Below are 26,629 nucleotides of genomic sequence, written 5' to 3'. Positions count from 1 at the left end.
CCATTTTGCATCATTTACAAGCTCGGCTGCCTGTTGTAGAATAAAGAGCTCCCTGAAAAGAGAGCTAACGGGGTGCAGCAAGAGCACAGGTGAAGGTAAGACTGGAAGGCAGAAAACATAAGCATATAGAGCAACTTCCCTATCCTTGAGAGGGTCATTGTTAATTCAAAATAAACTTTCATTCTTGCTGTTTGCTTGGCTGGCTTTAAAAGGTACAGTCTTGCCTATGTACTAACAGTATCTTCTCTCATTCCAACTTTTGAAGCCTGTGGCTTTATTACTGCTTCTCTTTCAATGATTTCAAAGAGACAGTGTCAGAGCAGTATTTTAAATGGAGCAGACAAGCTTCTTTAGAGCTTTTACTCTGATCTGCTATGTTCTGAAAATGCTTTGCTTGGTTTTTCCTGTATGCCTAGAGTGTGGACAGGATAGTTCTAAAGCAGTTATTGGCTTTCCTCTACAGTTCTAGCATCTATGCTGGAAGATGCAACAACTCTGGGGAGGATGAATGTATACAAAATGGAGAGGCAGGGATGTTTATTAACATCATCTATCTCATATATAGAGCCAAAGTATGTAATATGTATTTCCTTTATGCATTTCTGAACTAAATCGAAAAGGGTAGTTGAAACAGAGGTGCACATTCTTGTGGTGTTTGCTGTAAAAATATATTCTACTGAAGCCTGCAAAATGAACTGAAGTCTGTCAAGTAAAGAATAATGACATTTTATGTTTTCAGTCTGTAGATCTTCTCAATACCTGTGGGAGTTGCAGGCACAGCTAGATGTAATAGTCTCTGCAGGTGAAAATACTGAAAATACTTGTCTGTGTACAAGCATGGCTTCAGGTGAGTCATTATCATTACAGCCTAGCAATTGTGAAATGAGACCTTTAATTCTCTCTGTATTTCTGTATCATTTTACTGTATCTAAAATGTAATTTTGATTTCATCCCCTATACACTGAAGTTATATGTTAATCAGTTATTTGACAGCATGCTGTATATGGGCTTTCAGTGCTTTTACTACCTTCATTTGTGCATTTTTAAGAAATTATGCTTAAAGTATAGAGCAGTAGTGCTATTTTTACCTGTTTTTCAGCTGGGCACTAGGTTTGTGTGTGTATGTTGAGTACAGTGAGATTGCTTGTTCTCTGAATATTGTGCATATGTTCCCATTTTCTTTAAAGAGGAGAAAAAAAGGCCTCTTTTAAAAACTGAAAACGCCCTATTAAGAAAACCAACAAACCCCAACTTGTTCTGTATTCCTCAAACGTTAATAACCATGTGCTATTTTTGACAAATTAAATTCAACATGAGCTGAGCTGAGGAGCTCATCTGGCAAATGAGGGGGAAGAAAAATTAGTTGTGTTGTATGAGGTAGTGTGTCCTACCCACAGAGGTCACTCCCTCTGTTCTGTATTACATGGTCAGGTATGTGCAGGATAGGTCCTGTTCCAGAAGCTTCTGTGTAGCTCAGTTTTTACCTTGGAGTCAATGTCCAGTTTGCATATTGGTGAAAATGTGATGCATTGAGGGGTTGGGCAGAAGTTGGCATTTTGGAACTTACCCTTTTTTGGTTCATGTTTTGAGATATTGAGTGTGCTGGCTTTTTTGAAGAATCCACAGATGCCACTTCTTCCTTCTTCAAAATCATTTTCTTTAATGGTAGCTTCCAGTGCCAATCTCTCCTGCTCCAGCTTCTCTAATTCTTCTGTATAATAGGACAAGTAAGGGAACTGGTTACACATCACTTCCTATTTTAAATTAAATCATTTAACTGAAATAATGATGGTGATGTAATTGCTGTTGTGGTACTTTGTACACAACATCAAGCTGCTGGGAGGAAAAATTCCTTTAAAATGCCTTTTCCTTGCAAACCAATAGGGAGGAAGGAGCTGAATTCGTCTCTGGAAGCCCTCATTTAGGGTGTCCATGCTACAGCAGTGGTGTGTACTGAAGTGCTACTCTGATTTCCTCTTCCAGATTAAATTCAGTATTATTGTATTTTTTTAGTTACATGAGATACTATTTATTGAGTTATATTTGTGGATTTGGTTGGTTGGTTTTGTTTCCCAAGAATTTGAAAACACATTAGGAAAGCTGTTTTCCTAAAGTGACAAAGCTGAGGTATTGAGGTCTAGCCCTTGAGTCCCTATTTTAAGAACAAGGTCACATGCCTTTGGACTTTGAGATTCTCAGAAATATGAAAGGGTCCTGAATATGCGATCAGTTTCTATGCTGAAATATTTTTCATGTTTTAATTTTTTCAGCGTTTGCTGCAAAGATGTAAGACTTAGCTAATCAATTCTGTAAATTCAGTAATACAAAAGAACAATTTCACCTTAGCAATATTAGACTTTTGCTGCAAAAAAGGTACCACCTGTTATTGTGGAATATATTATGGTGGGGCACTAATTAATATGATCCAGGCATTGCCTGCAGTAAGCTTTTTTCATAACGAAAAGTTCTCTTTGACTAATACATGAAAGAAGAGTGAGGTAAGTTCATTTAAGATATTGTGTTTAAAAAAATCCCCCCAAACCCTCACTAGCTAGTCATTATTGGCTCTGTTGGCACTCTGTTGCCAGCAGAAAATAATATGATTTCTTTTACTTTGGAATCCATGACAGCCATGTGCTTCTGATTATTAGACATGATGGTAGTCACTAAATTAATGGTTACTCAAAACTAAAATTTCAGTTTCTTTATTAAACAGAATGTTGTAGCAAGTATAAGGGAATACAATGAGCCATTTTTTCCACTACAGAGACTTTGTATCTGCTTCAAAACATTTCTGCATATTTGAGGGTTTTCCTTTTTTTCTCCCCTCTGTTCTTTCTGATTCCTTGTGTCTTAATGCTGGTTTGTAAGAATGCAAAGTTGGTATTTGCTGTAATTTCATTGGTGTTCTAATGACTCTATCTTCTGAGCAGTCAGTTTCTGACATCAAGCAAGGAGACAGACAGATCTCTTTCAGGTATCAGCAAAGGGGAGAAAAAAACCATTAGTTTGGAATTTTTTCTTAAATCACTGTAGTTTTACCCTGTAGCTCTCCATGCACATCAAGCTGCCACTCCGCTGGGTGAATATTTATCTACCCTTGTTTCTTAAAGGAGTCTCTGGTGCCTTTTAATTCTGCGAGGCGATTTGATTTTGAGGGTTGCCTCATCCTAGAATCCGTCCTCTTTAACGGGGAGTTAATTTTGGTTTTAATTAGCTAAGGTGTTTATGTCCTTTCTGGGTGTTCTTCCCAGCAGTTCTGAGCGCAGTCCCTGTGTCTCTGGGAAACGGGAGAAGCTGGAGGCAGATTTACAGCAGGCGGCAGCAAAGAGTTACCATTCTTTTTTATGCCTGCCTATGTTCCTTTATAGATTTTTATCTAATTCATTTATAACACAAAACATTTATCTCTTGGGGAGGACGAGGGACGCTAGGAGTAATGTTCAGGTTTAGTCTATATCTGCTCAAGTGGACTAATTTACGAGAAGTGGGAAAATTATCATACTGAAAACCTGGAGAATTGTTCTGAAGGGGTTTTTATGTGGAGTCATTCCCTCCCCAGGGTACCTGAGGAACCAGTAAGACCTCCGTGTCCTAAAGAGGAAAAGGAAAAATGAAGGCCACCATTGCGTATGGCTCTTGGAAGCCCCTTGTTTAGGTGCGACTGCCTGCATGCTCTGTCTCTCTCAGCCTTTTCCACCCAGATGGCACATCTTCCTGAATGGTGGTGGTATGGTGGGAGGTTTTCCCTTTCCCCCTGAGAAACACACTGCTAACCTAAGGAAGAGTGAACAAAAAGGTGAAAAAGAGAATTGAGGTTTCTTGTGGGTTCCAGGTTTTTGCATGGGCAGGGACTTTCTGGGCCCCAGCATTCCACAGAGGTGGTACCAAAAGTGCATCTTTCTGATTCCCACCAGTCCCAGAGATCACAGGTGGGCAGAGGGACAGAGATGTGCCAAGAGCAGGAAGGAGACATGCTGAAGAGTGACTGGCTGCTGGGGCACAGCACGATTTTACTTCTTTAGTCTGCATCTGTGCTGGAAGTGCTGTGGGAGTTGAGTCCTCTGGTGTGTAGAGCCCCTTAATGTGTGAGGCTTGGCCTCCTTCTGTCACTGCCAGTGTTTCAGCAAGGATTTTGGTCAGGACAGAAACTGCAGAAGCAAGGAGGAACTGTAGAAGTTATGGGTATAGGAACTATTCTAGAAACCAGACTGTGACTCCAAGAGTATCGCTCAGATTTCTTCTTGTGCTGAGCATGTAACCAGCATAGATATTCAACTATTGAGTCACCACATACCTTGAACCTGGAGGACCTGAGATATATCAAATCCTTGGCTAATTCTGACGATAATCATGCCAAGCTCAAAATCAAAAGCATCACTGAAAACAAAACAAAACAAAAAGAATAAGTATCCTTTCACATCATGCCTGTCAATGAGGAAAGCTACTTTGAGCTGATCAGTAAAAGCGTCAGTGCTCACAGGGAGGTGTTACTACCATGTACTAGGCTGCTCTAGGTAAAATTGCAGAAGGAATTGCCCAAGATTAAGTAAAGTTACTACCAACTTTCTTCCCTCATTTAAAAAAAAAAAAAAAAGGGGGTATCATTGGGCATTGGAACAGATAGGCTGTTCCTGAAATGGGTCTTTCTGAAAACACTTTTCATGAACTAAGTTGCCATTGGGTAATTTTTTTCTGCCTTCTCTGAGGAAATAACAAAGCTGAGGTGGGTTTTACTGTTCTTTAACTCACTTCAGCTTTACAGGTGTAGTTTGAGAAAGAATCTAGGAGAAGTCTGTTCCTAAATGACTGTTACCTAGCTAAATCCCAACCCACAGAGCTGCTGAGCATTAGGCACACATGAGATTTGAAGCAAGGCTCTTCCTCCGTCTCCTAGGCTTAAAAGAATTCCATGATGTTCTCTTATTCCCTAAGTATGTACGTTAGAGTTGTTTTTCTTTGAGCTGCTGGCCACTAAAAATGGAAAAATATAGTTCTGCGAAAGCACTGCTGACAGCAGTGCAGCTTCTTATGTAGCATTGTCAATCCACATCAGCTCTGACAGTGCCAGGTGTCTGCTAAGCAGGTCTTGCTAGGTGTGTGAAGCCAAGGAGCCTTTTTTAATGGGCAGAAACTTCTATTACAGAGCTAGCATGTGTCAACCCAGATTGGTAGGTATTTTCTTACGTTGTTTCTACATGTCAAATTCTGTATGGAAATGCTAGTCTAAGAGGAGTAAAAAAAGGAGGTGCTGATCTGTGACTTACTGTATAACACCCACATAGTTTTCAACTTGCGTGGCAGCAGCATTTCTCCAGTCCTTCTTAAATCCAATCACCAAGGTATTTGGTTTCATTCTTCCCAAGCCTGAAGCCTAACAATATTAAAACACTGCTTGAGAAGGTACGCACACATGCTTTTACAGTAAATGAAAAGTAATGGCAAAAGATAACTGAAGTAATGTTCTGGAGACACTTACAACTAGATTGCATTTCATGAATGTCCTTCATGCTCATACCCATGCAGAAAGCAGAAAGATTAGCCCTAAATCATTCCAACTATAAATGATTTTAGATGACAGAAATGTAGGTTTGCTAAATTAGCATTCATTTGCATTTCTTCTGACATGCTCTCATTAAAATGGTTCAATAACTCGGAATCAAGAGAGAGTTCAAGCACTGTTTGTATGCTCACTCTAACATAATAGCAAAAAGCTTTTATCAGATTTGGAGTACCCAATAGGTTAACTGGGTCTGAAGTCTCTTAAAACACCTCAGATATTCAGAGAAGACATATTTTCTTAAGAATAGGGTTTTTTTTCTAAACTTAGAAACTGTTGCTGTTCTGTTGCTGTATTCTTTCCAAAAGATTATCCAAAATTATGCTTTATAAATAAAATTACAGTTTATAAACAGGAAGAACAAATGGTTTGTCAAAATACTAGGTTGCCACCAAAACTGGGCCTGGTTGCTAAAACCTGAACAAGTAAGTGTTGTCAGATTCAGCTAACCTAATTTTTATAAAAATCTAGATACTCAGTGTATTGAGAACCTTCAAGAGGAGACCCACAAATACACCAGCTTGCTGAGCTGTTACACTTGCCAATTTTTACAACTAGCAAAAAGAAAATAGATAAAAACTGTTGGAACCTCGGTGGGGTTTTTTGAGTAGCAGTGATAACATGTGCACTATTTACATTGAAATGAATAATTGGTTGGCAAAGCAATGCAGATGTCCTTAGGTTACAATAATGATGATATGGTTATCCTTCTGTTTGCTGGAAGGGAATTATTTGTGGTCCAGTAGTTGACATTGGCAACAGTGTCTAAGTAGTAATGGAAAGGAAGAGATCAGCAGACTCTAACAGTTCTCAGACATCAGAAGGATCTCCTACTGAGACGATGCATAAACCCAAGATGAAGTGTCCTTGTGAGGCTTTGATAGAACAAAGGGATCTTTATTAGTAATATTTCATCTTGCTCAGTTCTGCTGTCCATTCAGCAAGTGTACAAAGAGCCCTGGTAGGCTATCAGTGGGTGATTGTTACCCAGAATATTTTAGTCGATTCCCTACTGTCTCAGTTTGCACTGATGTCTTTTCAGCAGTGTATTTTGTGCAAAGGATGGGAATTTTCTCTACGTTTTGCCTCGGTATCTGTATGTTTAAATATTCATATATGTGAGAGAGAGAGGGAAATGGGAAATATGAAAGCAGTGCCTCGGTGCCTTCATTAAGGCCATTTTAAATGGACTGTTGGAAATGATCTGCTGTATTAGAGTAATAACAAAATATTGCAGACTCTTTTACTTAGATGTTTTCCTCTCTGCAGAAAATGTATATTACACATTTTTAGTTTTCAATGAATGCAGAGATATTCTTATATATTGAATATGCTGCATAATACCAAACAATAGAATTGATTTGGAGTGTATCAAGTGTCGGCTGCATAGACATTCATACGTTGCCCTGTAGATGCCTCTCTTTTTTTATAATATTGTCTTGTTCATTTAGGAGAGAATCAGTCTGCCTTGTCTCATAATTCCATAGCCCAGAACTAGATCTCTTTATGAAATAACCTGTAATATAATATACACATACCCCCAGAATGCCCTTTCTGTTTATAACATTATTCATATAAACATAGGACTTCTTAACAAGTAAACAGTAATGCTTTACATAAAGGGATGCTTTGATCTAACACTCTTCTATGTGTTGTGTAAACAAAAAGCTTACTTGAAGTAGACTTTTGACTCCATCTCTGAAGCTGTCAGCTGCCACTGCTGCATAAAAGGCTTTTCTTTTGTTCTTTGTGAGCCAGGCCTGCTTTTTTGCCATGCCACTGTTCATCTCCTTAACACACAGCTTGCGTGGTCCCTGCATGATACAATAAAATATTATTAAGAAGGCTTTGTATTATACATCACACAGTGATTTTGAAGGAGTTACCTAGTCTGCTGTGGGAGCGAATGAAGAGTCAGAAAAATACATTTCCAAAAAGGTTCCACAGAGATTCAGCCCTTTGAAAAGAACTGTGCTGCTAACATAATTCACATTCTGTTCGAGAGGGCTGAGGCTGTTAATGCTACTTAAATATAGTGATTCTGACAGAAAGAAGGACTACTATGGATTGTAACATCTTAGAAAAATATCTAAGGTATGATGAAGCATCTCAGAGTGAATAAAGTCCCTCTCTGACTTGACTACGTAAACAGGTCTCAGCAGATCTAAATATACATGCTTAAGCTCTAATAGTAAGAAAAGGGTTGTTGTCATGCAATTAAAGATGCAAATCCTTTGTCACCAGTTCATCCAGTGGTCATTTGATAATTTAATGAAACAAAATCCATGTGCATATCCAAGTCACAGACATGATACACTGACTTGACAGCAGAGAATGGGCTGGCAGTGGGTCCCCAAAAGATTAGGCCCAGGGAAGACATCAAGTCTGCAAGCACAGCCTTTATAAAGCTTGAGAGAAGTTTGGGAAGCATGTATCTGGAATTTAGTTGATCTAAAAAAATCTGTGCTCTTAAGTTTCAGTTTAAGGTTTCCTAGGCTTTGTTTATTCCCGTTCATGTTGTCTTTAGGAAGCAGAATCAGTAGTCCAGATCTGCAGTGAAGATGAAACTCTGAGAGGGACACTCAAGAGTCTTAAATACCAGTTTCAGTGTTATTGGGCTGGGCAGGCAGTCTTCACTTTCCAAGGGAGAATAGAAGAGCAGAACTGTAAACTATGGGAGTGTGTCCCCCGCCATCAGAGACAGAAGCAGTAATTAGATGTGCCGAAAGGATAGAGCTGGCTTGGAAGCACTTGGAATCCAGTGAGTATTTCTGTTTGCCTAACTTGAGAAGTGGTACCAGTTTGGTTTGTTATAAACTGATAGTTTTGAACTTCAGTTTGCTGCAGAAGTCATTCCTTTGTGCTTTTTAAAATTTCTAATATTTTTGAGAATGCTGGCAAGTTGCAATTTTGGTTCCAACGGAACAGGTAACTAGAGAAATAGGTAAAAGTTTCCTGTAATATAAAACTAGGAAGGCTTGGTAAACTCATGCTCAGGAGATTGTATTTCAAAAGTAATTTTTAAACCTTTTGCATTTAAAGTTAGTTAGTATGTGGTAGTTTCTTCTGCTAAGCTGAGAAACTGGTTAAAATAGAGCTGAGGGAGATTTAGATTCTTTTTTTTTTTTTCTCCGTAGCAAACACTGTAAGCTCAAAATTTATTACCCATTTAAGAACAGTGTAAAATTTAAACTGAAAGAAATTCTCTCCAAAATGAAGTGTATGGGAAGGATGACTTAATTAAAAATCAATTTCTAAAAGGTAATTTTGAATGTAAACCCACAATGTCCTTATAAAACTTTTCAGTCTTACTGAAACTTTTTTTTTTGCCTTCCTGGAAGAAAATGGGCTGTACTGTACATTTATATAGCTGTAGAAATAACTGCAATAGATTTACTTTCAGTGAATTGGCATTGACTGCTAGAAAAGGAGGCAAAATAAACTTCCCAGCTTGTTCCATCTAAAAAGCATAAAACAGCATTGAGAAAGAAGCTGTGAAATTACCTGGAAGATTTCATGTTTTTATCTGTGTATTTTTCATGAGTATTATATGTATAAATAAAGTAGGCTGGGTTGATGCTTGCTCAGGTGTGTCCCTCATGTATGTTTCTGAAGTCCTTATGGCTATGTGGGAAGTACAAGGGGAAGGATGGGAGAGTCCATGTGATCTTCCTTTAATGAGATCATGCTACATTCTTGAGTGGTAGTAATTTTACTGGAGTTTGTTTGGATTTAATGGGTTTAACTTAAGAAGAATTTGATCCTGGCTGTTGGAAGAGTAGTGTGAAGAACTGGGAATAAATTGAACAATAAGGTTGAAGTTCCCTTGTGGATAAGGGGAGGAGAAAAAAGTCTTATCCTTCATTTCAGTCTCTCGAAGGAGAGTACCTGAAGATAGTTTTACAGCTGGCTTGAACAGAGCAGAAACATACTAGTTTCTGCTGGCCAAGGGGAGAGTCCCACCCTTCTATCAGATAATAGCTTATCTGTGTCCTTCCCTACTCCTCCGTTGTATCAGTGTTAGTGTTTGTGCAATTGCACAAGGAGTCCAGTGAATCTGCAGACTGAAGACTAACCTTGCAAAAATATTTTATATGAAGACAGGGAATAAAAGCAGAATAGCTCTTTTTACTAGAAACTCAGACTGTTCAAGCCAATGTACAGCCACAACCTCAGAGACAAATAACTTTAAAATCATCTTTATGCTCAGTCACCATATTTATTTTACCTATCTCTGAACTATTTCTTGCTGCACTTTGGGAAAAAGGAATGGAAGATGTTCTATCTGGCATGGCGTCTCAAAACTTTATGCATAGCTAGCAGCATGAAAGCTTTTAAGGCAAAATATCCTGGGTGTTACATTTATGGCTAAATAATCTTGCAGTATTTGTTATGATATATATTGTAGGCTGCTCTTTGACGTGGTGCCTAGGAATTTTATCATCCACTTTTTACTGCCATTTTGCAAATCACAAAGGTTCATTGTGTCACACTTTTATTACCAACCAAATTAGATTTAGCTTAAGTGCTGAAGAAATAATAATATTAAAAAAAAACCAAACAAAACAACAGTGAAAATGCTTACACTAGCAAAATAGACTTAGATTTTTGTGTAGACAGGAATGAAATCTCAGTTCTTGATAGAAAATATATATTAGAGAAGCATGTCTAAGAATTCAGAAAACTTCCTGAAACTCGACTTTAGGAAGATGCATAGTCTCAGGTTCTTGTTGGGATTGATTCTATGCTTACTAAATGCAGTGGGAAAGCTAACAATAATTGCAGTAAAGAAGAATTAGGACCATTCACTCTTTATAGTTTCCTTTGGTTTGAGAAGAATCACACTCAGATCTGCACTCCCTTTCTGCAGTGTGGCAGTATCAAATGGTTTATTCCTACACTCCTGTAAAGGAATACATTATCTTGCCTCGACAGACTCTGTTAGCTAGATTCTGCAGCCCCATTTGGTGTCATGAGCAGGGTTGTTTTCCTCTCAAAATTAAAAGGTCGTTGTAATATATAAAATACATTTTCTCTTCTACACTACAAGCCCATCTATTTTTATTCTGTCCTAATGAGAGACTAGATCTTTATCCTTTAAGATACATCATTTTCTGTGTATTTATAACTAGAAATATACTCTTTAGATAGCAGAAGAGCATGTTTATCCTCAGAATTAGCATTGTTACAGTTTTGGAGAAACCACTGCAAAAAGAGCTGAATTACTTGCCAAACCCCAACACTGCAAATCAGTGACAAAGCCTGAATGATTTGACTCTTGCAGTATAATCTTCCAGTTTTCTTGTTTGTTTGCTTGGGGTTTTTTTGTTTTTTTTTTTTTTTTTTTCTTTTTTTTTTTTTTTTTTTAAGCCTTGCTGTGTCTGTTTAAAAGAATAATAAAATCTTTCCTTGTAATAGTTTCTTTTTTTCAAACCATTTTTTGGTCCGTCTACTATGAACTCTGAAATGCATCTCAATGAAGCATTTGTCAGCAGGCTCTGTATCAGCCGATAGCTTTCTCGTCAAGACTTATGACAAAATTCATTCTCAGTGCGAATCTCTTTCATGGTCTGCGCAGACACCCGTCAGCACCAATGGGAACACTGTGTGCCGGCTGAGAGTGGAATGTGTAATGGAGATTTTCAGCACCCACTGGTGTGCTGAATTTTCAGATTTCTATGAGCTGACCTTACCGTGTATACTTCACAGCAGATGCACAGCCCGTTGTTCTTTGTAAAAGTATGTGTGATGTCTAGTAGAGCTGGCCTGATCATAGGAGCTCCTGTTAATGCTATGCACTGGGGTCTGTTAGGAGGAAAAAAAGGTTGTATTTAATTGGGTGATGTATTATCCAGAATAAGCCATTCTACCATTCACTGGAAATCTTACCTGAAGTTTTTCACGTGGTCTTCCACTGTAGTTAATGCCAGAGCACTGTCTAAGGCATTAATATAGTATAGGGCCTGTGTAGAAGAGCCCCAGTTTACTTCTGCATATAATAAAAATAAATAATACATATTAAACCATAGGCTTTTTGCTGTGTTCTGTTGCAAAAGTCAGCAATCATGTTATCTACAAGCTCATGCTTCATAGATACAGAGCTATCATTCTTTGTGCTTCATAATAGAATAGGTTTTGCTTGTGTGATGCAAAACAAAACATGCAAATAATTTGTCTCATTCTTTACGTAAAACAGTAGGGAATGTTCTTCCTCTGCTTAAAAAAATGTTTTCTTCTCTGTTCTGTTGACTTTGTATCCTTCCCCCATGTATAAAATGGACAGCCTTAAGTCATGTAGTTGGTGTGGAATTTCAGGAAATTCAAATAAAACCATTAGGAAGGAACATTGCAAGATCCAGTTAGCTCTGTTCTACTATATAGGTTAAAAATTGTTTTCCAAACCCAATTTTGGCATATACATATTTTCTTGTTATTGTGCAGCTGTTTGGTGGATGGAGACAGATAAGAAACAGCTTCCGCACTTTGAGATCTACATGAGTGCAGGTTAAGTCCTGTTACACCAAGATATAAAGCTAATAATTAGTGCAGCTAAGTGGAATTTTGTGTATAGGTCTTCATTTCTAAGGAATATTAGTCTTTCCTGAACCCTTCAGTTGCTGTTAAGTGCTGAATAAAAGTCACTGTCTTAGAGAGCAGGAGATAAATAGCTTTTCTACAGTTTCTTCAGTGAATTTAACCAAGCTTTAAGCTGCTACTTTGCAGCAAAGATACTGGCAATATACTAGGAAAGGGTAGAAATCTTCAAATCCTTTTGACAACTGTCTTGTGACAAGTGCATTCTCCTACACAGGAAGAGAACCACAGACCATCTCAGGTGGGTATGAGAGCTCAAATAGGGAGGACACACAACAGTGCAGCAATATATACATAAACAGGCTCAGACCAGGTGTTGATATCCCAAGCTAGCTGCAATGAAAGCACATCTTGTGCTGGGAAACTCGCCTCTTTTATTTGGTGTGTTGGTTGGTTGGTTGTTTCTCTACTGCAGAAATAATTCTTTCAGTTAGCACTGAAATCTGGACCCGGGTTAGTTGTGTCCTGGATATGAATAACCAGCCTGTTTAGTCTCGTACTGGTGCTGTATTGTATTAGTGCACAGATTTCTGAGGACAGCTCCTGTGATTTTTTTCCAGCAGTAGAGTGTGCCCATCTTTCTTGATTTACTGAGGAATTGTAGGGAGGTGCTGGTGGACAATCAGTTCATGAGTAATTCAGCTTGCATTTTTGTTGTATAATGGGCAGCAGGGTTACATTTTGAGTGAGAACCTCAGATGAGTCAGCTAAGAGCACAGCAAAATTCCGGTAAGGTTTTGTGTGTGAATGGAAAAAAATGATGAGTGATCCTCAAGTAAAAGCCCAAATGTAGTAGAAATGTGGTAGAAATTAACTGGTGTGCTGGAATGGTTACACAAAGCCCTGAACCATATTTGTTAAACAGGCAAAGGTTCACTAGACTATCCTCTTAATCTGTATTATATAAAGTGAAATTTAATAGGATGCTCTAGACTTCATTCTAAAGAAAGATATTGGGGAAAAATTAATGTCTACTTCTGTAAGGAGAATTAATTTATGTAAAACCCAGTCTGGCTGCATAACATACACACAAAATAATAATGTTTTCTGGTCTTACCTGGTTTCTTATATGTTACATAAATATACAGAAAGAGCTCAATGGCGTAAGTGATGAGAGCTGCCCACCAGTTGATGACAAACATGACACCACAGCACAACAGGGCTCCAAAAAGTGACACCCACATGTTATAATATCTGAATGCAGGTCTCCAACCTGTTTAAAGAGAAATTGAGGAAATTGGAAGAGCATAAAATACATTGATCAAATGGTGATCCACTGATTTTGTGCATACAAATCTGTGTGCAATTTGTTTCAGGCTCTGTCAGAAGGGGTGGGAGTGATATGGGATGTGGGGCATCATGAGTACCAACAGATACTTTCAGGTGTTGGCTGATGTAGATTTCTATGCATATAGGGTACTGGGTCTTACAAATCTTTTACTACAAACCCTTTCCTACTGCTTTGTCCAGCCTGTCTTTGAGTAGCCATTCTTTTTATATGTATTTTTGCTGAATTAAAGCTCGCTGGGTCAGATCTGAAAATAGATTTTCCTGTAACTCCAGGTAATTGACTACCATGTCCTTGTGATGCATGTACATAGAACTGACTAATGGTAGCTAAAGACTTGCTGAGAAGAGAATTTATCCAATATTGTAAGTGCACCTGTCTTAAACTTGGAAATAGCCTGGCCTCACTGCAGAAAAATAAAATCATTTGCAATTGACTTTAAAAAGATACTATTCCTGCTGCTCTTCAGCTGCAGTACTGAATCCATCCCCTGCTAGCAATTAAAATGATGAGGCAAACAGCGAGCCTCCATGGTTTGCAGGTCTCTGCCAGGTGTTCTACAGAGCACACTCTTTGGAGGGGAAAATAACACGGAAGATACAAAAGGCTGAGCAACCCTATCTTGGATCATCTTTGTAATGAAGGAATGGGAAGGTCCTGCTGTGAAGAAATTTTCTGTCCTGCAGCCTTGCAATTATTATAATCTATCACTGTGAATTGTCAGAAATTAACTGGAGAAAACGAGAAAAGAAAAATGGCTGCAGTTTTGTCTGAAATGTTAAGTAGTGGCAGAGTAGAGTCAGATGCACGCACATGAAGTCTACAGAGGTAATTTTTACTCAGCTCCAAGGGTGTGTAGAGCAGATCTGCATTTGTTCAGCTGTGCAGGTAATTAGCAGAAGTGCTCATCGTTTCTGCCCTCTGAACAAATGGCACCGTGCAGATCTATAGGAAGGAAGTTGATGTAGGCATTTATGTCACTAATGCAGTTTCTTCACACTGGAAATCAAAAAAATGTATTCCTTGCTCCTTGAATTGAATAATTGATTCACAGCGGCAGGAAATTGTCTTTCCTGTATGCCAGAAGCAGTGTTGCTCAGCTGATCGACTTTAGTCCTTAAGGTGTCACCCCTTCAGTCATGAAGATGATGAGATTTATTCTGCTGTGGCGATGCACAAGCCTGAAAGCCAGTATGTTCCTTTGCTGCACAAATGTAGAGAGGGGCTCGCAAGTTACCCCTGGACAGGAGCTCACTGTGCTTCACCTTCCAATTCTGCCACTATCTGCCACTGCAGAGCTGTGCTGATGCTGTTTGGTGGACCTGTTCTTGTTCTACATGTTCCCTTCCAGACAGTATCACTTCTAGTGCAATTACTGTTCTTATGAACTTTCCTGTAAATGTCACTGTAGATTTGGAGGAGAAGGACATAGTGGCTCCCCACTATACCTTGCTTATTTTATGTGGCTAGAGTTGGCATAGGTTTTTATCCACCCATGTTGTGTGATAATGAGGGGGAAAAGAACACCCTGAGGAGGAGCTTTGCTGCTCCAGTGAGATCTACCAGAGTCTTTTTCATCCGGTACAACTGCAGGAAATGTAAGGACTAGAGCTGTTATTTTTACCTTTTGGAAATAAATAAAATGTCATCATATTCAATGAGAGCACTAAACCCTCAGATCACAAAGCTTAGGTATTTTACAGGTACTGCAGTCTCTGTAGTTTGCCAGGTCTCTGACATACAGTCAAAAACTTGCAGAGATCAGACTATTCAGCCCACATTTAAATCACTGGTGAATGCGGACTCACCTGGAGATTTTGCGTATGAGGCATGAAAGCAGGAGAAATTAATCAAAGCATATGAAGCCAGGAAGAAATTGGAGATGATGGGAGCAATGGTATTCAGTTCAGCTGCAAGACACACACACAAAAGTCAGACGCACGCACAAGTTTCCTAGATTGTTGGATAGCTTTTTCCTGATGACGCATTAAATCTGGACACTGCCTGAATTTGTCATCCAGGGAGAGCTTGGGTATTTTCCTGTGGTACTAATTTAAGGCCACCTTGATTTACCTTCATTCACATTAAGTAGTGGCTGCTGCTGCTTCTGTTAATAACATTATGTGCTATGCAAGGTTACCCTTGATACTCTGATTCCACAGACTGGCTCTCGATGTAGATCTGGTGTAAATTTCAGAATTTTAAATACATAATTGAGAGGACAGATGCATTTCACAAAAGACTTAAAATTGTTTTGCTTTTTAAATGGTAGTCTGAATTCTCTCTACTAAACTTCCCATTTACTTAGTATCACGCAGTTTGAATTTCAAATCTTGGAAAAACTAATTTAAAAATCCCCACACCCCTAAATATGGTAGCTGGGATTTTCTATCACCAGTCCTGGCAAACTAGGATTTGCTTTGGACCTGACTGTGGGGAAGGCTTGGCTGAGTAGGCTTCTTAGTTATTTCAGAATTACCTCAGAGCTATGTGCAATATAAACTGGAAAACCATTTTCAAAGTTGGTGACTTTGCCTTATTTGATATTGTTCTAAGCTCTGCCCTTTTCCAGCAGAGTGAACAGGAATTGCACCCACTCCACATCTTTGAAAATGAGGCTGTGGTGGTATTGAGATGTTACTAGAGTCCCTGCTGGTTTCTTTTTGCCTTCTTTAATAATGGAGTTGCTACCAGGGTTTTAAGTGTGCTTGGGTTTATGCCAGACCTTACCTGACTGGAAATTTTTCTAACCATAGCTATTCATTGTGTTAAAATACCAGTTTATATAATTTCAGAACATGAGATTATAGCAGTTGTGTAATGATATACAAACCAATCAAAATGAATGCCATAGCAATCACGAAAGTGAGAACATATCCCCTGATGGGCTCATTGTTTTTTCCGTATCCTTTGGCAAAGAAGTGGAGCCCTTTGTAGACGTTGTCCTTGCAAAGAGCCTGGTAGACAAATCAGAATTTAATTCTGTTAAGCAGTGCTGTCTTGCATCAGAATTTCACTGTCTGTGTATGACAGCTTGCTAGGCTTTTGCTAAACAAAAATTATATCTATCTTAGTACTTCAAGTACATCTACAGCTATGACACATAAACATTCAAATAAGGTGCTAAGCCAATATCCTACTATATTATTATATAGCAGTAAAGCAGAACCACAGGCACTTAATACTGAAGATTAACTTAATAGCCAAATAGAGTCTGAATTGGAGGAAACTGATGCACAAATCGATGGATTGGTGTAAATTGCACAGGTTATCTTTCTGTCTCATGCCCTCTGTTCCCATTCTGTTCATCCTGCTGCTGCCCGGATTGCTTCTGGACAGCCTGTTTGAGCACACCTGCCAGAACCTGAATGTTGTGGTCCTGAGAGCTCCTGCCTATTCCTGGCACTCCTGTGCTTACAGGATGGCTTTCTGTAAGAAGATAGAAGTGGTCCTGAAAAGTAGCCTTGAAGCTATCTATAACAAGCACGCATGCATCCCCCGCTCCTGCAGCAAAACTGAACTCTGACCAAAGGAACATTATCACCCTTGTATGAGGGTGAAAGACCTGCCTATTTCTGTTGAAAAGCATTCTACAGACTGTTTTCCCTACCTCTTCCTCTCACATCTGTCAGTGTTGCTTAAATATATATCACATTTGGCACATAGAGTTCAACTAAATTTTATGTCTCTGAAGGAAAACAGTTTCATTTTACCTGGAAAACTTTGGGTGCGCTGACAAGAGATGCTAGAGCTGATGACAGAGTAGCAGAAAATATGCCAGCTGTGATGAGAGGACCAAAGCCAGACACCATGCTCATCACCTTTAGGAAAAAAAAGAAGTAAAAAAAAGACTAGTCAGGCTTGCATTTGGATATACTTTTTCATCATTGATCCATTTAAGTACTCTGGTTTTACATGTCTTTGCTTTTCACGGTTCTAAATTCAATACACTACACACCAACTGTGAAGTAGGGAAATACTATTATTCCTGTTTTAGTAAAAAAGCAACAGAGGCATAGCCAAATTTTTATACAAGTACTCCGTGAGATTTTCTCACCTCCTTTACTAACTGGTTGCTGTAAGTAACAGCCTTTACTTGATGGGTAAATAGTCAGCTTGTAACAAGAAGGAAAAATGGAAATAGCAGGAAAAAGCACCAAACTACAAAATGTGGTTGGAGGCACTTTCTTTGGTTTGTTTGGTTTTTGGTTTTTTTTCTTTTATTGTTTGATACAGCTAAAAAAAGAGAGATAAAATGCCTGATTGTGCTTTCATAACAACAGTGCTGCAAACAGTAATGATGGTCACTGTCAAGCCTCCCTCAGCCCTCCCAGAGAGGCTGCACTGGCCTCTGCGACCACTGAAGCAGAAGCATTGTTGAGAAGCACCAGACAAGGAAGCTAAAAAGTGAAGAAGTGAACAAATGTGGTGGCCAGATGCTTTTTGGTGTGTAGGAAGTACTCCAGGAAAGAAACCAGTTAATCCTGTAGATTTGTCAGATGAAGACATATTTTTTTCTGACTTCAGCCTGGCGAAGATAAATGCAAGAAGTCAAACTGTCTATGGCTGTAGGGAGGTCACTGGTTTTAAGGGTTGTCCTGAGTCTGGGCAGTTGAACTGAGGATGGCAAATGATCAGGAAAGGAAGAAGTAGTCTGTGCCAGGGACAGCATATCCCTTTTAAGGTGGTTACCCAGCCCTGTCATTTAGCAGAGCCAGCTGGGAAAAAAGCAAGTGACTTTAAAAGCTACAAATGGCTAGTTGAAAAGCAAGTGCAGGTGGGTGGTGAGCTCCTCTCCCAGGCTGTGAAGCACAGGGGCTGAACAGACATCTGGGAGCTCTGGCTGTCAGGCTGCAGAACTGCTTTACTTTGATGCTTTGCCTCAGCTTTATTTTGAAGAATAAAAATGGCAGTGTGTCTCTGGCCCAGGAGAAAGACTCCATTACTTCTCACTTGATTTTTCACTCGACTATTTTTGGATACTTTTTTTTTTTTTTTTAAGAAGTCAGAACTCTGTTTTTTGCACTGTGGCACAAACCTTTAACAGTGACCACAGCACCCCTGAGGTAGAATCACATCCGTGTGTAAAGAGCAGTGAGATGAGTTGCTCATCTAACAGGACTTCCTGAGGTCTCTGTTAAGTCTAGATTTTGAGTTTGAAGATGCAACATATACTGCGGCATGGTACTTGCAGAAATAGGAGGTAAAGATTTTACCAGAGTGCTGGGAAGGCTAGTGATGGGCAGTATGAAGGTAATGTGGAATGAAGGGACTTTTCCCTTTGATTATTCCTATTGTCTTTTACTTTTTTAGATAAAAGCAGATGTCCTGTTGCAGTTAATGGTCAGCAACTAATGGTTTTGGATGTTTGTACTTATGTATTCATATATTGCTTATGATTATACGTATTATCTAATTAAAACCTGAAAATTATTCATCAGCCCATAATCACACGGCTGACTTGCACATCTGGAAAAATCATAGCCTAGGCTGCAGGCAGATGATCCATTGCAGCTCATTCCAGGTACAACTGTATCATTGATGTTCCCAGTAGCATCTCGTACAACACAGGAAGCTGTGGAAACAACAATATATTATTATTTTCCTTCCTTGTGACATTGGAAGAATGTTCTTGCCACACTTTGACTCTTAGTCTGCACATGTTTTGTACAACTGCTGCCTTAGTCTCATACCAAAGAGCAACATTTCATGTTGGGCAAGGATTACTTCCCTGCAGTATGGTTTAGGTTCTCGTGTTGTCTGTAAGCAAATATTTACTTCTGTTACTTTTAAAATAATCACCCAGTTGATTAATGAGGACTAGTATATTTCTGAGAGTAGAGAACCAGACAGAGATCAACAATAAATTAACTAACTCAAGCGTATTGTCTGCCTGTGACCACTTTTACAAGTGCCAGTACAAGGAACCAGATCAGTGAGGGTCTTAGGTCTAGGCATACACTTTTTTTTGTTTAACAAGGACACACGATTGCTTTAGAGACCCATATCCTCAGCTGTTCAAATTGTCATAGCCCTGCTGATACCAATATGGTGAAAAAAACTTTAAACAGGAGAAATTACCTATAATCTTTTTGGTTTTATTAATATTTATGCGGTCTTTTTTTGCTTGCAACCAGAAATGGGAAGAAACATATGGAATTAACTTAGAGTGCTGATCATCTTCAGCAGCCAAAATATTAGTTTATACGTTATCTTCAAATATGTCAGAAACATTGTTATTGAGAGTCCCAAAGTAACCATTATCTGTTTAGCAAACCAATATGCAAACAGAAAGGACATAAAAAAAAAAGTATTGCATTGAAAAGTAGACAGCTCTGAACCTGAAATACAGCTATTGCTTGTGACAATAGAACAATGCATTAACACAGATTTATAATAGAAAGTGAAGAATTACTACTTAAACTTTAACTGCAGGGGACATTTAGATCCAAATAATGCAATAACTTGAATGAGCATGAGCTGCAGCTTGACTTGAATATTCTCCTTTTTGCATAAATTACAAGAACCACAAAAGTCAAGAAGACTTGAGATTCATCTCCCAGAAAATGGAGTACCCCGCAGGGCTTTCCTGCAGTATTGAGGTATTTGCTTATAAGGAAGAGTGTCATTTACAACACTCTTTCTTATAGTACTATTAAAATAGAAAAAGAAAAATCTTTTTCTTGAACGGAAATTTATTGTATCCTTGTAATGATTAATTGCATATTCCTCCAACACAGTTCATGGCTTCAGTACAGGTCTCCTATTTACTCTTGTGTCCATTTTATTACCTCACATTCCAGTATTGTAGAGCATGAATCATATAGTGCATCTTCTTAAGATGGGAAATCGCTATCTTTGACATATAACATACAAAATACGTGTGTTACCCTGTTACTCATGAGTGCTCAGTAAGACTAGTGAGAGCAAGTAGAAGCCATGTAAAATTTTGATGTGAATGAGGAACAAAAAATCAGCAGATTGATCAGAGGTTCCTTTAATCTTTACTATGCTCATGGATACTATATGCTAGTGGTCTTTGTCACTGAATCAAATGCAAAAGTAACCATACAAGTTATATTAAAGTCCAGCTGCCCAACAGAGACTTTTGTTTCTGCTGATTGTTGCTTTTTTTCTCCACTGTTTTTCCTAAAATCCAAACAGCTCTTTCTCCCCATAATAAATCCAGAGGATGAAAAAGCAGTGAGGTTAATCATTCATTTGCATACCAGGCTTTCAAACTTTTTTAACTGTATCAATTAAGACATGAAGCAGAGGTTCTGTACATACCTGCACATATTGCAACGGCAATGTAAGCAACTGTTGTAATCAGAATGGCCAGCATCGTTCCTTTGGGTATCGCACTCTGTGGATCCTTAAAACAAAGCAGTGACCCAGAAAACACTGTGAGTTTGGGTGCTGCAGTCTGATTGCATTTACACGCTAGGGAGTCCTGCCACACTGTGATATGAAGATACCTTTAGAGGGTGGATTTTTATCTCTTAGACCTGCACCAACGTTTCCTGTTCCAGCATGTAGATAGTGAAGCAGCGCTCCTATCCTAGACATAGTGAAGGATATTCTGTAGGAGCAGAGGTCTTGTTTCTAGCAGCAGGAGGGTCCTGAGCTCTGCATTTCTGGGAGCTCCAAACTGTCTTTACATTGCAATGGGTTTTATTTTAATGTTGAATGGGCAAATAGTTACGGAACTAACCATCAAACTCCTGTGGATGACAAGACAGGACCATTTTTGGTTCATCTGCAAGATAGATGCAGATAGTCACCCTGTACAGAATACAGTAGTTTTGTGATTAGCAACTAGTAATTTTTACTTGCATCTTGACAACAGTCTACTTCCTTTCACAGTTTTGACTTTTCATTTAGATAATTTAATAAGGCTGCGTTGTAATGCTTACAGACTGGCTCACAACGATATCAGCTTTGATCATGCAACTGTAAGTAAGAGTCCAAAGATTTGCGTTATATATTGTAATTTTAAAGGAGATGTTAATACTAGCCAACCTTACAATTTAGTGTGTGTTTGATTATGTTAGGAAGCACTTGTTATGAATTGTCTTCTTGAGTTGGTTTAGTGAAGTTTTTTAAATCAAAGATGCATGGAATGCATTTTAAGCCACAGACTTTTGTACTTCTATCACTATGCTCATTGCATGGGAAAAAAATACAAAATACAAATTTGGAGTGTCATGTCAAACATGGATGAATGACTTAACTGTGTTAATAATTAATGTAATTTATAAATGAGGTAAGGATTTGTTGAGCTGAAAAATAATTACGCAGTCACTTCAGCTGCATAAGACCTTTATACAGTTCTGGTGTGCATGTCTTAGGTCATTCCTTTTGGGGAGTCTCATGCTGCAGTCTTAAACACTGTAACATTAAATCTTAGATTTAAAGCTTACAGCTTTACAAGTTTTAAATTTGATCAATAATTAAACACGTATTTAATATGCTGTTAGCACTTTAGGGCCTGTGCCAAACCCCCCTGAAGTCACTAGGAAGACTTGCTGTTTCTTTCAGTAGGCTTTAGCCTAGCCCGCTACTTGAGTGTGTAGTGGCTACAGAAGGAGCATGTACATAGGTATTTGCGACAAATTCTAAAGAAAGTTTGATTAGTCGTATTTACACTTTTAAAATACTTCTTAGTTTGTCTTCTAGATTTCTGGAGAGGCTCGTTAATTTAATTAGACTTGTCTAGTGCATCTAAATGTGCTCAGTGGGGAATATGCAGTCTGGAGGACCTGGTTATAGAAATCCACTTATTGCCAGAGTGAAACAACTGCAGAGAGCCAACTGGAGAGCTGCTTCCCTTGGTAAGCTCAGACTCTTTCAAACAGCTTATGAAAAGCACTGCTGCTTTGGGACCTTGCCATGTATAGAGAGCACCATATATGGCAAAAGAATAATTTTTGTTTGATAAAAGGATGGAGATTGTGTGAGGTTGATTCAGTCTCACTGGACAGAAGCACAATGGTATTTGTGTTTTTAATTAAAAATGGAAAATCATAGCCAGTATTAGGGGCTCAGTTTCTACATATTTCTCTCTGCTTGGCTTCAAAAGCAATCCTCTGAAAACAAAGGAGATGAGGCATGCAACTCAGTGTGAGGAAGGGAAACGGGACTGGCTGCCAGGATTGGTAGGATCTGGTGGAATTGTGACTACTGTGCCAATACAGAAATACCAGACCTTTGGTTGAATCCTTAAGGTGTACAAGACAATGGGTCTATATGATAAAGCCAAATAACTTCATTAACATGCTGGAGTTACCAAGGTGTTAGCCATATTCTTTTTGCTGGCTTTTGTGGGGGGTTTTTTTGAGGTTTTGTTTGGTGGTTGTGGTTGTTTTTTAGTATTAGATTGCAAGACTTGAGTTATGGATACTCCTGGTGCATTTCTGAATTTCTTGTAATATTACGAAGTATTGCATTGCTCCACATTTACTAGAGATGTTTTACCAAACGCTTTGCCAAGCTTTGAATTACTTCAGCTTTGCATTCAGCTTTAAACGCTCTTTGCATAAATGCACTGTGCAAAGTCCTGAAAACTAGAGGGCACCCAAAGTTAAAACTAATTCCTGTCTCTAATTTGCCTGTATGTTTAGAGACTGGTAGTATTGTCTCATACGACTGCTATACTACAAGAGGAGAAGGAGGACCTGACAGAATGGCCACAGCAAGAGAGTTGTGCACCCTTGGCCTCCTTTCCCTTTCTCCTCAAACTCCTTTCCTTTGTCACCGCTGCAAACCTGCAGCTTTTCCTTTGAGCAGCAGTAGTGACATGGGATTGGGACACACATGCTTTCATTAAATGCTCTGTTTGCTCTGCCCTTGCTGTGACCCTGAATAGAAAAAGCAGGTCTCTGCTGCTTCTTGTGAGTATAAACATGAGCTTTACAGGTGTGCTTTTTGGGATGGTGTTTTAGGAGATTTTGCAGAAGAGTGCCAGGAGATACGCATATAATTTCTCTTATGTCATGTGCTGCTAATGGTCCATTAATGATATATTATTACAGGTTATTGAAACGTGCTTTTAAATGATATAGCAACCCAACTCTAAATGCAGTAATTTGTGTAAATAGCCATAATGCATTATGAGAGAAAATGTGAACTGATGTTTTTAAATGGTAAAGCAGGTACTTAAAAGTGAGAGTTTTGCTTCCCAAAATAAGACATGCTTTAAAACTGAATACAGTGTTGATTCATAATTTGTTTTCTTGTTCTTTTTTCAGCCTACACCTAGTATTGTGAAGTTAATGAAATACGTACTTTCAGATCTCCTGAGATATTGGCTCCTGCAAGAATGCCAGTGGCAGCTGGGAAAAAAATGGCAAACACCGAGAAAAATCCTTCTCCACTTCTGAAATCTGGTCCAAAGTTTTCTGCAAATATTGATGCTGCAAATATAGGTGAAAATGAGACATACCACCAGGATTTGATTCCAAAGTTACTTAATGAAGGAGGTGAATAAGCTAGTCTTTCACGTCTGGACAACTGGGTTTGAATCTGTCTCATATCATAAGCAAAGTGAATTTGATTTCCTTAGTCTGGTCCCCGGTAGGATGTGCTTGTCTGCATCTCAGAGCTACAGATCCATACTGAAGTGACAGGAGTGTCACTACAGCACTTGCACTTAGCTCTGTGTAAAAGTTTGTCTGTGCTTTGCTGATATATAAATGACTCGAGCTGCAGCTAACTGTGCTGTCAGCTTCAGCAGCTGAGAGACAGACTCAAAATTAAAGATGAAATAAATTCCCTTGGTTTGCAAGCTTACTTAAACTCGGGCAGAAGATCCTGATCTTGTGACCCTTTTCAGTGGAATCCTTAATTCAGTATGAAGCCAAAAAGAATGCAAACTTATTATTTATGATAGGTAGCAAGGTTACTTGCCTTGGTAATTAAAAAAGCCTCTTGCCTTCTTTTCGTTGTTGGTAGGAATGACTGTCCCAATAAAGAAGTTTGCAATGGCAATGAGGAGAACAAATAGAAGAATAACTTGAGCCTATTAATAGAAACAAAAAGAATTTCCTGATTATTTTAATTTACATTGACTGTAGAGATAGTAAGTTATCTATATGTGTTCCCTATGACAGATTAATAGTTTCTGTAGTTTTCAAAAATACCAGGAATCAAGACAGCTGAATCAGCTAATGACAAGAGCAGATAGTTTTTACTAAGCGGGTTACAAAATATATAGTTATAATTTAATTTTATGTTGGTTTCTTTACAAGAAAAGGCAAAACGAAAGAGCTAATGCATTAATATCAAGTATAAGACATTTTTATACTGTTATAAAATTTGTTTAGTTGCAGTGGGTTGTCACTTCAAGGGTTATAATATCTAATTGTTTTTCTGATCTCTTACTAGTTCTCCATTACAGCAGAATGTAAAAATAAGGGTGCTGCTCTGGACCTGATTTCGATAGCTGTATTCCACCCTCTAAATTATTTCCATTTGAATTTCCATTTTGAAGTTTTTTTACAGGTGAAGGAATAGCAGAAATCATTAGAGATTAAGGAATGGATAGCAAATAGAGCTCTTCTGCTGAGTAGGGCTAGAGAGAGTACAGTGATAAAACCATATGTTGTTTTTACTACTGTTTATTCTGTCAAGCTGCATCAAAAATAAGGGCAAAAGGGGCACTTACCCAATGCTCTAAATGATGCCATGAATTATAAAAATCAATATAATCAAGTTGTCTGCAGAACACAAACTTCCTCTTCCCTTTTAAATGTATGTTCAAGGAAGAGCATGGAGTAATTGTGCTTTCATTGAATGTAATGATTAAACTGCTAGTGCTTTTAGAAAGATTAAGCATAAACTGAAACTGAAGCTTTTGAAAATTTCACCTGTTGTGTAGCATTCCTCACACACAAACACTGCACAGTAGTCTAATATACTGCTTACTTTTATGTTCTTTTAAAGGTTTACCTTTGCTTCCCATTCCATGCCAGCAACAGAGATGCCAAGAAGACATACAACAGTTATGGTCCCTATTATTCTGATGTCATTGGATTCATCTACCATCAGTGTATCACTCTCCTGAAAGCAGTAAGAAATTTTATTAGAGCCAGTCTTTCTCTGCCCAGCTGGTGGGACCAGGTAACAAGGTGAAATAGAAAGCAGTGAGCTGTCAAAGTTTCAGAGATTTGTGACACCAAGTGTTTGTATTCCATGTTCCAGCTGGCTTTTTGTAGCTGGAGTTATTTGGCTAATTAGATGTCTGTTCCTTTTCTGATTTTGAGATTCTTGTTGAGAAATGTATGAAATATATTCATAAGGTAGAAAAAATGGAGAGGCACTCTATGGCATGTTTAAACAGACCAGCTTCTTCCCTGCTAAAAGTGTCCCCCAAGCCTCAGCTAAAAAGAATCTCTGCTTAAACAAATATATAAAACAAGCAAATAGACAAGAAATGCCCAAACCAAAGCAAAGAAAAAAAAAAAAAAAAAGCCCCACAAAACAAAAAAACCAAACCAATTTTATCATATACATGAAACATCTACATTTACCTTAAGAAGTTCTACAACTGTCTCAGCAAATCCAACTACGTACATAGCGACTGCCACTGCATTTGCAAAAGCAAAGATGAGTCCTATAGATCCACCAAACTCTGGGCCTAGACTTCTTGAGATAAGATAGTATGCTCCACCTGCAGACAGAAATGATTGTTATTTCAGCACACCTAAATGCTCAGGTTTTGCTCATTTTTCTCACGTAAATAATACCACAGAAATTTCTGCTTTTAGCCTAACAAATATAATCAATATGTGCCCTATATTAATAAAGGACACTGATAAAAAAATGCATGTGCTTTGTGCTGGTTCTGCCTTCAGCCTCTTCTGTATGCCTTTTTATTGCAGGAATCTTTTTAGTGCATATTAGCATGCAAAACTGAACCTTCAAATAATTTTTCATGATGCATAATATAGTAACACAGAGCAGAGAGAACCACAGTTCCAGACAGGTTCTAACGTACTCAAATCTATCCCAATGTTAGCATGAAAGATCATCTTTTGGGGCACGTTGTTAAAGCTCCTGCATAGTGATGTAGTGAAACTTTAATCCTTTTTGCATATCACGATAAATGGAACATATTACTTTGTCAGTTAATTCTTTAATCTCATCTGGCTGGCACTTAATATTTATTATCAGGAAGTGTTTAAGAT

General features: G+C 38.4%; 1 protein-coding gene across 1 annotated transcript in view; it reads right to left on the bottom strand.

Annotated features, from left to right (window-relative positions):
* Nucleotides 1-26,629, bottom strand: part of SLC12A1 (solute carrier family 12 member 1) — a 47,293-nt gene that overhangs the window by 9,061 nt on the left and 11,603 nt on the right. The window contains exons 5-20 of the mRNA XM_074916747.1: nt 25,973-26,112; nt 25,392-25,502; nt 24,351-24,462; nt 23,730-23,857; nt 20,733-20,817; nt 18,866-19,017; nt 17,156-17,263; nt 16,276-16,399; nt 15,251-15,352; nt 13,212-13,367; nt 11,450-11,549; nt 11,254-11,365; nt 7,234-7,374; nt 5,268-5,374; nt 4,298-4,380; nt 1,568-1,711 (exon numbers count right to left, since the gene is read on the bottom strand). Coding sequence (XP_074772848.1) covers nt 1,568-1,711; nt 4,298-4,380; nt 5,268-5,374; nt 7,234-7,374; nt 11,254-11,365; nt 11,450-11,549; nt 13,212-13,367; nt 15,251-15,352; nt 16,276-16,399; nt 17,156-17,263; nt 18,866-19,017; nt 20,733-20,817; nt 23,730-23,857; nt 24,351-24,462; nt 25,392-25,502; nt 25,973-26,112 — 1,905 coding nt within the window. The remainder of the gene's footprint in view (nt 1-1,567; nt 1,712-4,297; nt 4,381-5,267; nt 5,375-7,233; nt 7,375-11,253; nt 11,366-11,449; nt 11,550-13,211; nt 13,368-15,250; nt 15,353-16,275; nt 16,400-17,155; nt 17,264-18,865; nt 19,018-20,732; nt 20,818-23,729; nt 23,858-24,350; nt 24,463-25,391; nt 25,503-25,972; nt 26,113-26,629) is intronic.

Source organism: Athene noctua, chromosome 13, assembly GCF_965140245.1.
Source record: "Athene noctua chromosome 13, bAthNoc1.hap1.1, whole genome shotgun sequence".
In the NCBI taxonomy this organism is placed as follows: domain Eukaryota; kingdom Metazoa; phylum Chordata; class Aves; order Strigiformes; family Strigidae; genus Athene; species Athene noctua.
The sequence above is the reverse complement of the archived record's forward strand: the minus strand, read 5'-3'. Positions and strand labels throughout refer to the sequence as shown.